The sequence below is a fragment of the Thunnus maccoyii genome, chromosome 18 (assembly GCF_910596095.1).
Source record: "Thunnus maccoyii chromosome 18, fThuMac1.1, whole genome shotgun sequence".
In the NCBI taxonomy this organism is placed as follows: domain Eukaryota; kingdom Metazoa; phylum Chordata; class Actinopteri; order Scombriformes; family Scombridae; genus Thunnus; species Thunnus maccoyii.
The window spans coordinates 27,404,422-27,417,473 of record NC_056550.1 but is presented as its reverse complement, the minus strand read 5'-3'; the positions used below and the strand labels follow the sequence as shown (position 1 = coordinate 27,417,473).

Below are 13,052 nucleotides of genomic sequence, written 5' to 3'. Positions count from 1 at the left end.
GTTTACAATTCAATGTTATATTTATCAAAACACATAATGACATTTTTACACTTAATTATAATATTATAATGATTTTTACACAATAGATAATTTTTCATTCAAGTCTAAAAAAATGTATAAAATGGTCAAATTAATGCGTCAAAGATTCTGGTTCATTTAATCGCGGTGTCGGTTTTTCCCACATGACGCGAAGGCATCATCATATGATGGCAGTTTTCCCCTCACAGCGATAATTACCGTATCGGTACGATAATTTTGTACGACGCTCGATCAATAATGCCAAAAGTCCCATAATGTACGATGATTTGATCATTTTGTTACACTTGGTATTAGTTCAGGGCAACCTGTACGTGCTGCGTCCCACAGGTTGCGTCTATTGCTGCCTTCCAGTGCTGTGGGAAAATAAAAAACTCACATCTACAGCACAGGGGAAAGACACAACAAACTGGACAGTAGCCTGGATTTCCAGAGCAACATCTAAACGTCACACTATCTAAATAGCTTCAAGCGTGCATTTTTTCTCCGATATGCCTCCTTTGATACGATATTTTGATTCATATTTGTGACCGACTTTATGGCACGTCCGTGAATGCAGCACGTGTTGCAGCCGGAACAGGCAGCAGCAGCAGACCGCGTTTACTGAAATTACACATTTACGCCTCTTTGTTCTCTTCTTTATGACTCGCGTACGATAAATTTCCTCAAAATACGATAATTTTAACATCTCCTATCTCGCAACGCTGTTCCCAACATGACGTGAAGGCAGCACGAGATGTTGAATTTCCCCCACATGACGTGAAGGCAGCATCAGATGATGAGAGTGGGTCATCAGCTGCAGACAGTCAGGTGTGGTCGGCGGGACACTTTCCGAGCGGACACCACCGGGACAAAAACAACGTCTACCGCGGATCTGTAAACATGACCCACCGGAGGAGCACCGACTTCACCAAATGACCAAAGTGAGTTTCTTACATGAGCTGTTATAAACTTTCTGCGAGGGCTGAGAAGTTTTCTGACGTCTCGGTGTTGCAGGCAGGCAGGCAGGCAGGCCAGGCTCAGGCCCAGACACCGCAACTCAAATCTGGATAACAAATCTGGACGTTTTGAGGTTTTTTCTTGCTTATCGGCAGCAGCGCACATCTTATCAACCACAACTTAGCATTTATATGATTTTTTACGACCTCTTTATTATTCCGGTTGATATTGTCAGCGTTTAACTTATAGAAATTCGTAGTTAAATCGCTGTTTTTGCGGCTCCAGCGTTAACTGCCACCTACGGCGAACGTCTGGCTGCCGTTAACGTCTATAACCGTTGGACGTAAACTGTAGTTCAACGAGCTGAAAACACCGTGTCCGTGTTCCCAATGTGAGCCGAACCGAAAAACGTCTCTTTGAGTCGTTATTTACATATTCACACGGTTAACTGAAGGGCGACGACGACATTAATTAAAGCGATTTCCCGAAAAATCAGGGATTTCCGGGGGAAGTTTGTCGCAGCCTTCTTCCACACAAGGTGAGTTACTGGATAGTGTTTCCGCAGAGGGTCAAACTGACCTCCACACTTCAATGATCGATACTGATGTTCATTTATAACATGTTAGACAAGTCAATTTAATATCGATCTTTTTATTGAATGATTGTCCTGTAGCTACTGATCGATGCTTTTTTCTTGCGTTTGGAGGAATAATTGCGCCACACTACGTTCACAATTTTGGCAAAAAAAATCGACTTGTTTATCAGCAAGTGCTCGTACTCCATATTTAATGACTCGAGACGTTTTCTGAAACATTAATTATCAGTTATGTTTATCACACTTATGCACTAAATACTTCTTTTAGTGAATGATTTGCTGTATAAACACACAGCCTGGCGCAAACGGCAGTAAATAATGCTGAAAGTAGATGTTTTTATTGAAACAGAAGCAGTTTGAGGGATTCATTGGAAGCCGAATTTGAAGGAAAGCCAATACAAGACTGGACAAGATCTGTAATTATATTGTGCAGTGTGTTAACTTTTACTGATGTGCAAATAATCAGTAAATTGCACATTTTTTTAAGCTGCGACTGGTGTTCCCTCCTTGGGATAAAACGCTGGCATTAGCAGCCTTTCCTGTTTTCATGGAAAACTGCCCCAACCTCAGTTAACCGAGCTCCTGCTGGTTAACTTCCCTCATTTAGCTCACAGTGAGGCTGTCAGGGAGGCTTCTGTTCGTGCTAACTTATAAGATGGGTGGCTGTGGATATGGAGTAAAGCAGGATGAGGAAGTTATATTTAGTGACTCAGCTGTTGTTTGAGGAGCAGGGAGGGGAAGGTAAGGAGGGGCAACACACACACAAACACACACACACACACACACACTGCAGACCACAATCAAACATTAAATGACAATCACAGTTGTGAGCTGTGTGACTGATGTGCTGTGATGTTGTCTAACCTCTTATTACAGTCTTCGTCTCTCTCTTGTCTTTTTGCTCTGCAGCTTTTTTTTTTGAAAACGTGGGCTGAAGAAGCAAGAAGCCTCATCCTCATGTAATGAAACAGGGAACGGTTTTACCCAACCAACACAGGAACTGAAGTGAAAGTAAAGGATCAGCGCAAAGGAACCTCAGCAGATGTAACCACTACTGACCGAGCTGCAGTGAAAAAGAGGAACGGCTCAGTTTCTCGCTTCTTTTTTTTTTTAAAAAAGGAGGAGGGGGGGATGGATTTAATGAGTTCAGGGCAATAACTGGATTTATAATCACTTGTCAAATCCATCTCATCATGGAGGGTTAGATGTGTGACATTCAGTGTTTTGTTTTTTTTTAAACGCACAGATCTCTGTGAAGACGCTCCGCATCCCGAAGGAGAAAGAAAGCACAACAACACCACAACCGACAGAACTGTGAATGTAAAAATCGATGAGTCGCCATAAGTTGGAAATCCCCCCCCCCCAACACCCCCTTCGCAGGAGTCTCATCGGGTGGAACTGGAACTAAAGTGGAAGCACGCTGCCGCTCTCTCAGCTGTCAAGCATGAATCATAAGTGCGGCATGCTCCAGAAACGCCGCATGTTCTGCTGCCTGCTGCGGTTTCACTTTGAAACCAAAAGACGGTGATGTGAACTAAAACTCCAGGATAACAAAAAAAACACCCGACGACTTACAGAAAGAGCAGAAACTCATGTGGAAATGTCCTCTAATTGGCTAATTGGGAATGATTTTTGGACAAACTCTTGTGCTGTTTTGATCTGGTAGCATTCAGAGGTGGGAGGAAAAACACAGAAACAAACAAACAAACATAAAGACAAAGTGGGAGAGAAGGAATATCACCTCCTATGAAACTGATCTTACTCGGGATTTCAGTGAGAAGCCTTCCACATGGCGGGGAAGGACTACAATCATCTCTTTAAGCTGCTCATCATTGGAGACTCCAGTTAGTGCTTTTTGATTCATTTAACATTTAAACACAACAGCTTTATGTTTGTTATTGACGTCATAGCGGCTGCTGGTGATGGACGGCGTTTTACTGAAAAGTGTTCCACAACCACCTCAGATGTTCCTAATAGTAAATCTGAGCGTCTAAAACAGGAGACGCAACCTTTTTCAGAGCAGACGTGGAGGGAAATAACGTTAATGATGATATTAGTTTGATGCGTCGCTGTGAAAATGGTTTATTTAACTTCAGCTGCGCTCCACACACACTCTCACCTCCAGCTCTGCTGTCAGTAAGCGACTCCTGGTTGCGGGACGAGTCGAAGGCGAGATGTGATGGTTTTCTCGGTTGTTCTCTCTGGAAGTCAGTCGTGTGCGTCCGACACCGGGAATATTTTAGATTTTATGGATTCAGACTTTCTTGTTGTTCTTACAGTTCTTATCGAATCAGAGTTCCAGTTAATAATTTGAGATAAAACGGAACATAAATAGATTTATTTTCATCAGATTTCGGCTGCCGTTAACAGTTATGGTATTTTTTTGAAGAGCTGAGTTTAGACAGAAACTTAAAGGTGCAGTTTGTAGAATTTAGCGGCATCTAGTAGAACGGACTTGACCTCAGAATGAGCCTTTATATCTACAGAGCGAGCGGATCCTCTTCCACAGAGCCGCCATGTTTCTACAGTAGCCCAGAACAGACAAACCAAACACATTCAGCCGGTGTCAATCTGCAACCTCACCACTAGATGCCACTAAAACCTACACACTGGTCCTTTAATCATCTGCAATTATTTTGGTTTAATTATTGGAATTAAATTTACTTAAATGACAACACAGTGCAGCTGGTGGAAACTGGTTCCAGTACAGTGAGTAACAACACAGAACAACATTTCCATTCAGACTGATTGATTTTGAAACGTCCTGGTTGGAGTCGTAGCGCCTCCTGGAGGAGCTGGATGAGGATTGTTGGTTTTTGACTGTTTGAAGTGTTCTGGTTGCTTCGCTGCTTCTTTGATGAGTGCGATTTGTGTCTAAAGTTGATGATTAATAGGTTTGGATGGATTGAGCTGCAGATTATTGTCTGTGCAGCAGTAACTGCTTAATTAACATGTTTAATGTGTTTCCTGTTATACGATATGAAGTGTATAACGGTTGTGTCGTCTGCATAGATGTTAACAGCTGTGCTGGGATGTGAGTTAAGTTTTTTTTTTTTTGTGCAAACATTTGATGTTTGCAGCTTCTCAAATTCAAAGATGTGATGCTTTCTCTCGTCTAACATCGTAGTAAACTAAATATTTTTGGGTTTTGGATTGTCGGTCAGACAAAAAAAGACTTTATCTTGGAAACTTTGAGCTTTTTTCACAGTTTTCTGCCGATTAATTGATATTAAATCTCGCCATGAACAAGTAGAACCTCGGCTGTTGAATGTTCTGGTACGTTATGACCAAGAACATTTAAAAAAAAAAAAAAAAAAAGAAGTCTTGTACTTTTAAACCTGCTGCAGGAAATGCTGAGTCGTTTAGATCACCTTCCTGCCGGCATTCAAATGTTTTCGCACACTGATTAGACTTCACTGTGTCACTGCTGTCTACTGTGAGACGGAGCTGCAGTTTTAACACAGTAGAAGAAGAGATTCAGTGAGCAACATACATCATGTCCCCCCCCCCATACATTAGTGACCAGTCGTCATTAATCAACTCTGCACTCTGTTTTACATTTAACTTGTGAAATACTGTTTATGTACGAGGTGGATACTTCATGATATTATCTTTTGTTGTTCTTTAGAGTATTTCCTGTAGTATTTCCTCTAATTATTCCAGCAGTGGAGGAAATACTCAGATCCTTTATTTCAGTAAAAGTATCAATACTACAATAAAAATGTAAAAGTCCTGCATGAAAAATCCTATTTAGGTAAAAGTGTATTAGTATTACCAGTTAAATTTACTTAAAGTACTAAAGTAAAAGTACTCATCTTGCAGAAAATCCTGCCATGACTGATTATATTGAATATATTCAGTGAAGTACAACATCAACACTGATGAGTCAGTGCATCAGCAGCGTTTTTACAGTCGTAGCTGTTTGAGGTGGAGCCGGTTTGAACCGCTTTGAGAGGGTCACAAGATAAATCTGAGCGGTCTCGAGATGAATGATTGGGTAGGAAAGAAAGAAAAAGCAAAGTTCTGTTACATAAACTTGGTTTCATTTTTCAGAACTTCTCTGTAATCTTTGCATTTTTTTACCTCTTCGGGCCTCAGACGGTTAGTTATTTGAAACCACGTGAGGGGAACTGCAAACAACTCATAGACATCTGAAACACGATACACAATGACTTTTAGAAAGTACAATATCTCCCTCTGAAATGCAGTCGAGTGGAAGTATAAACAAATAGAAATACTCAAGTAAAGTACAAGTACCTTTTTTTAAAATCATGCTTAAGTACAGTATTTGAGTAAAGATATTGTTCGGTATCATTTGTCAGCAGAAGTCACAGGTTTCAGTTTATGAAGATGTTTTCCATGATGGTTCAGCCTCGTAACGATCCGTTCAAATGATTTAACCAGCTGTGTTATTTTATTAATGTGCTCAAAAATACTTTTGACTCATCAGATGGCCAGAAAGTGACGTTTCTTGCCTTCGGGACTCATAAAAGTGTGAAATTATGATGATTTCCTCCAGGATGAGTATTTAACACGTCAGCAGTACCGTAAATACGAGGTGTTCGGTCTTTTTACAAGTTTATATGCAAGAATTCTGCATTTTCAAAGATGCGTTTGAGAAATTATCGTATCGTTTTGTGAATTACTCTTTGATTCTCACCTTGCTGCTGGATTCTGGTTTGTCTAGTTGTTTTCGAACAAGTCGCCACTGGTTCAAACGGGGCAATTTTCAGCTTTAGGGATGTGTGAGCCTCTTTTTTTTCTTTTTTTTTTTTAAATCACACTGTTCAAGCTCACTCATTTCCTCTAAGAGTTTCACCTCTGCCCTTGTTTCTTGTTTGTTTCGCTTTTGTTATCCTTTCAACATTCCTGGGACGAAGCTGTCTTTGGTTTCGTCTTTCTGAGATTTAAACCTGAGACATAACTAGTTTGTCTGGTTCCGATTGGTCACATTATTTTCCTCAGATTGAGTTATTTGTTAATCTTATCCCTGTTGATCTCTGTTTCTCTCTCTCTCTCTCAGATGTGGGGAAAAGCAGCCTTCTGCTGCGCTTTGCAGACAACTCCTTCTCTGGTGAGTCATTACAGCGTCTGCCACAGCAGGAAATCCAACAAAACTGGTCCAGAAACCTCAGTGACACACATTAGACTTTACTTTCAGGCAGAGAATTACAAGTATTTTATCAAATCACGTCATCTCATCTCCTCCAGGGTTTAGCAGAGCTGTTCTAACCTGTCAGGAGCTCCAGAAGGAGGCACATTATTGGACAGATTGCTCATATTTTGGTGGAAAGGTGGACATGAATGTGGAAAATTTGATATAGAATGACAGATATCCTCTCCAAAGAGATGGATTGGATAAAATAATAATGATAATAACAAACTTTATTTTTATAGCTCCTGTCAGAACCCGAGATTACAAAACGATTTACAACATAATTACAAAATAAATCTAAACGGGAGGAGTGGAAGCGTGTACGATGGTTTCCGTGTCTCTAAAGCTCAGACTTGAATAGATTTAGATGATATTTCTAAAGATGATAGAAACAAAATTGGACGACCTTGTAGCTCAAAAATGAGGCGGAACTCAAACAGTCCACCGAGGTTTCTCTGGTTTTACTGGTACGTATAACTGGGTATCATCTGCATAGAGATGTCTGTGAATGATGCGGCCAAGTGGGAGCACATGCAGTGAGAATAAAAATGGCTCCAGGATGGACTCTTGGAGGACTACGAATGGTACCAGAGGAGATGAAACGTGATCGCTTCACATCCACAAAGCTGCATCCACTTTGCCCAAAAACAAATTCCTGTAACTTCCAGTTAAAGCTTCTGCTCACCACACCGGTGCTTTTGGTTATTTTGGCTAACACTGGGACGCTCTGGACACTAAATACATGTCCTGCACGAACAGCTGCAACAAAACTAACGAGAGACAGAGGGAGAGAGATGTCTAATTAGCCAAAATAAGTGAAAACACCTCTGTGTATGTGTGTGGGCTTTAATTGGAAACAGTCATAATACAAAAGCGAATTTCACTAATTGGTAACTTCTTTGAACCATCGCTATCCTGAACATGATTTATTTCCCCAAGTACAGATGATTTGACACATCACAGTATTTGTTACCTTGCGACGCAGCTGGATTCTTCAGATCACGCGAGAATCCGTCTCGTGGGGCTTCAAGTTAATGCGTTTCAGCGTCCTGCGAGGATTGTCGCATGATCTCGAAAATCCAGCTGCGTGGACGTACTCGAGACTGATAGACTGTGATAGATGGTTCGTCCAAAGTTCCTTCCCTTCTCTTAACAGTTTCCAAGGACGACGTCTCAGATGGTTCAGCGTAACAAACAAACAGACTAGCTAACGTACAGCGTTAGCAAATCTACCCATCAGAAGTCATTTCAGATCTTTCTTTTTCGTCCCGTAAGAGGAAATGAAATTCTTTTTGCAGCAAAGCAACAATTTAAAAAGTGCTGGATGATTCGTGCGACTCAGACAAAAATAAGGATGTATGTGTAAAATCAAGGAAAACATTAACGAGAAGAAGCAGAAGAAGAAGTGCTGATCTGTGTGAGGAAGCAAGAGACAGTTTATTAGAACTAAGAGAATTTATTACTCATGAGATGAACTCTGCAAGATGTAGTAAACATTTACAACATACAGTTACTCTGGTTTACGCTCCCTCTACTCTTTTAGTTTAGTGATGTTAGAAATCTGCTGAATGATGCTTTATGTCAACGAGGTCAGAGAGTAAAGTTTTATCTTATTGGCCAAAAAAATGAAACTCAGGTTGTTAAAAAAATAATTTTCTGTTAAACGTTTGTGCCGACAAGCTGAATCTTAATATGATGCGTTCAGATACAGTCCAGTCTGTTGGTTGTCTGCTGGTTGTCTGTTGGTTGTCTGCTGGTTGTCTGCTGGTTGTCTGTTGGTTGTCTGCTGGTTGTCTGCTGGTTGTCTGTTGGTTGTCTGCTGGTTGTCTGCTGGTTGTCTGTTGGTTGTCTGCTGGTTGTCTGTTGGTTGTCTGCTGGTTGTCTGTTGGTTGTCTGCTGGTTGTCTGTTGGTTGTCTGCTGGTTGTCTGCTGGTTGTCTGTTGGTTGTCTGCTGGTTGTCTGTTGGTTGTCTGTTGGTTGTCTGCTGGTTGTCTGCTGGTTGTCTGTTGGTTGTCTGTTGGTTGTCTGTTGGTTGTCTGCTGGTTGTCTGTTGGTTGTCTGCTGGTTGTCTGCTGGTTGTCTGTTGGTTGTCTGCTGGTTGTCTGTTGGTTGTCTGTTGGTTGTCTGCTGGTTGTCTGCTGGTTGTCTGCTGGTTGTCTGCTGGTTGTCTGTTGGTTGTCTGTTGGTTGTCTGCTGGTTGTCTGCTGGTTGTCTGCTGGTTGTCTGCTGGTTGTCTGTTGGTTGTCTGCTGGTTGTCTGCTGGTTGTCTGTTGGTTGTCTGTTGGTTGTCTGTTGGTTGTCTGTTGGTTGTCTGTATGTTCTCTGAAGGTCGTCTGGTCTCCTGCAGGCAGCTACATCACCACCATCGGCGTCGACTTTAAGATCCGAACAGTGGACATCGACGGGGAGCGAGTCAAGCTGCAGATCTGGGACACGGCGGGACAGGAGAGATTCAGAACCATCACATCAACGTAATAAACTCCAGATCACGATACCAATTCATCATTTATATCTGGTCTGGTAAATTCAACTGAATGTACAGGTGTGTTATGATAATTCATTCTGTGTCTGCAGGTATTACAGAAACACACACGGTGTCATTATTGTTTACGACGTGACGAATCCGGAGTCGTTTGTAAATGTTAAGAGGTGGTTAAATGAAATCTCCCAGAACTGTGACAGCGTCTGCAAGATCCTGGGTGAGTTCACTGAGTTGTTAGCTTCTTAATCAATTAAATGAGGAAAATAATCAGCATATTAATCTGCATTAATTAATGAAAATACTTGTCAGTTGTTGTTTTATCTGTTTCATTTGTTCGTTATTCCTGATGAGTTGATGCATTTCCATCAAGTGTTTTTGTTCATAGTTTCAGTTTGACGGTTATTTTGTTCACTTCCTTTAATCAGCTGATCTGTTCTCCAGTGGAAGGTCCCGTCACACATTAATGAGTATGAATGATTCCTCTCAGTTCTGCCGTCTGAGAGATTAGTTGAAAATAAAAGTTAAAATAGTAACAGTAGCCTCAAAAACAAAGAGTGGACTTTCAGAGGGGTTTTTTCTTCACGAGTATATTATCAAAACGTCTGGAGCAGAACTTCTGAAATTCGTCCTAAAAGTACAGAAATGAAGATGTGATGTTCTCTGCTTCTCTCAGTGGGAAACAAGAACGACGACCCTGCCAGGAAGCAGGTGGATACCCAGGATGCAATGCGTTTCGGGGAGTCGGTGGGAGTTCGAGTGTTCGAGACGAGTGCCAAAGAGAACATAAACGTAGAAGAGGTAACGTCGAGATTTATAAACCAATAAAGTAATTTAGTTTTAATGTATGAACTATAAAGACCCATTCAACCTGAATCTGGTCTGCAGAGAAGCTGATTTTAATTCAGACACTCAATGTTTTATACAAGTTAGACTGTTTTCTAGATTTTCATATTTGAGAACACAAACATCCAGTGTTGGAAAGTAACTAAGTACATTTACTCAAGTACAGTTTTGAGGTATTTGTACTTTACTTGAGTATTTCCATGTGATGCTACTTTCTACATTTCAGAGGGAAATATTGTACTTTCTACTCCACTACATTTATTTGACAGCTTTAGTTACTTTTCAGATGAAGATTTGACACAATGGATAATATAACAAGCTTTTAAAATACAACACATTGTTAAAGATGAAACCAGTGGTTTCCAACCTTTTTGGCTTTTGACGTCTTATAAAAAGCAGTGTGTAGTCGGGGTCACATTTCACATGTCTATGAGTTGTTAACAGCTCCACCAAATAGTGATTTTTCCCTCTAAACTTCTCACATGCTTTCATTTCAATAAATGTTCAAATGATCCAATATTTCAGCAAAAATCAAAGATTAGAGAAAAGTCCAAAAACTGAGAACAGATTTGTGTATCAGAACTTTGTTTTTTCTTCTTTCCTCTCCCATTAATCATCTCACCACCCCTCAGATTTATCTGCTGACCCTTTGGAGGGGCCCCGACCCCTAGGTTGGGAACCACTGGACTAAACTAGCTAACTGTATATAAAGTAGTGTAAACTAGCTCCACCTCCAGCAGCTACAACAGTAACATGCTGCTCTAACACTGATGCTTCACTATTAATAATCTAATGATGTCATATATAATAATATATCAGTCAGAGGGACCAAACCACTACTTTTACTGCAATACTTTAACTACATCAAGCTCATAATACTTATGTACTTTTACTGCAATACTTTAACTACATCAAGCTCATAATACTTATGTACTTTTACTGCAATACTTTAACTACATCAAGCTCATAATACTTATGTACTTTTACTGCAATACTTTAACTACATCAAGCTCATAATACTTATGTACTTTTACATGCAGGATTTTTACGTTGCTGTATTTGTACTTTTACTGCAGTAAAGGATCTGAATATTTCTTCCTCTGCTGCAAACTTCAGGGGTCAAAAGATCACGTTCAGACATTTCTGAAGTCTCATTGTTTTTGTGTTTTTGTTCCTGCGTTCAGATGTTCATGGCCTTCACCCACATGGTGCTCCGGGCCAAGAAGCAGAGCCAGAACCGAGCCGAGAGGGAACGAGAGCGGGAGAAAGACACGGTCAACATCAACGCGCAGAGAGACCGGGACCGCAGGAAGAGAGGGAAGAAATGCTGCTGAGACCCAAAACGAGACACCAAAAGCCACGACGGCGCTGTCGCTTACCGCTCGCACAAAAAAAAAGAAAAAAAGAAAAAAGCATTCAAACAAGATTGGGAAACCCCGTGCCTTAGGAGAGAAAAGTGTTTCAAACTGCAGACGTGAATGTTAGAAACTGTGCGGTTCACTATTTACTATGCCAAGTTAGACCACAAACAGGCTGCAGGTCACCGAGGCCGAGGGATTCAGTCTGTCAGCGCTGACTGCATGCCGAGTTAAAGGACCAGTCTGCTGGGTTTTGTTGTTTTGTTTTTTTTTGCTTGATTCAGCCTCTTTTACTACAAGATCACATTTAACGCAGCCGCAGTGTTTCAGGCGGTTTAGTTGTTGGAGGACGGAGGAGTCGGTTTCTCTCTTCTCGCCTCTACAGCCAGAAATCTGCAAACCAACATCCCAGATCCTCAGGACATATGATCGAGAGGATGAGTCTTGATATTTCAGATGACCTCTGACCTTTTCTTTAGCTAACATTCCCACTAAAACACAAGAAATCTGTCGTCATGAAATGTACATCTCTAAGAACAGTTAAATCCTCCGTTAATCATTTTATTGATTAAACATCAGAAAACAGGCCAAACACACCAGAATCAACATAATATCCTGTTTATTTCTACGTGAGACAAAGAAAAGCTGAAATTTGATAAATTTGACTTATTAATGATCAAAATCGACTTAAAATTTCAACCGTAGTTTTCACAAGTCTCCGCTCAGACTGTCATGAAGTTCTGTGTGGAGACATAATCATATTTTCCAGACTATTAGTCTCAGTGACCTTCAGACAAGGACAAACTACAGTTTTATCCAGCTTGTTTGAGACTCCAGAAACGACTAAAACCTCACTTTTATTCTCAGTGAATCATTTAGTTTATTTAACATCAGAAAAAAGGTCAACGTCATCAAATTTGGGGCTTTTTTTTTTTTAGCTTGAAAAGTGAGAAAATGAACCGTACTGATGACATAAAGTTAAATTTAATCCATTTACAGATTGATAAACTATTAACAAACTTTACATCGTGCCTGAATCATCCGTGTGTTTGACGCTCTTAGCCGCCGCCGGTGATATTTGGTTCGAGACAATCCTTCACAGAGTCTAACTCTTAAGTGCAGATCGATGTGAAAAGCTGCACGACGATAACTCGACCGTGATGTAATCAGACACGAGACGTTTCACATCTCTTCTTCTTCTCAGCTTTTATAAAAAGGATCATTATTAAATCTAGAATCCTGTCGTCCGCTGTGGTCGTAACGTTAAGTGTGATCGTGGTGAACGAGCTAAAACATGCAAAAAAACGGCGTCATGGTCCTTTAACTTTGCACTAGTGAAACCACTGTTACATGCCGACATGTTTTTTTTGTTGTTTTGTTTTTAATCCAGTGTAAGTATCTGACCACTGAAAGGGAACTCTGGTTACAGTCGCTACTAAATCGTAACTTAGACGCACTAACAGGTGTGAAGAGTGACGTTCGTCTGTTTGCCTTAAGATGAGGCCAGTAATCCACGACTACGCTGTGTGTAACCTCGACACGACACGACGAGCCCCAAAACGTTCAACAGTCAGTCATTACTATGTTGTGTGTGTGTTTTTTTTTTTTAAATGTAAATCTGTTGTGTAGCAAATGTGTCCAAAC

General features: G+C 40.7%; 1 protein-coding gene across 2 annotated transcripts; it reads left to right on the top strand.

Moving 5' to 3' along the window:
- Window positions 1-637: 637 nt before the first annotated feature.
- si:dkey-16l2.16 (ras-related protein Rab-35) lies at window positions 638-12,330 on the top strand. Of its 2 annotated transcripts, none has more exons than XM_042393408.1 (7): window positions 638-959; window positions 2,480-3,414; window positions 6,594-6,644; window positions 9,073-9,196; window positions 9,300-9,424; window positions 9,881-10,005; window positions 11,235-12,330. In XM_042393408.1, exons 2-7 carry the CDS (start codon window positions 3,360-3,362, stop codon window positions 11,382-11,384), a joined length of 630 nt encoding a protein of 209 aa, XP_042249342.1. In that variant the 5' UTR covers window positions 638-959; window positions 2,480-3,359; the 3' UTR covers window positions 11,385-12,330. The 2 variants fall into 2 exon arrangements, with proteins under 2 accessions (XP_042249342.1, XP_042249343.1); XM_042393409.1 differs by lacking the exon at window positions 638-959 and adding an exon at window positions 1,276-1,513.
- The last annotated feature ends 722 nt before the right edge of the window (window positions 12,331-13,052 follow it).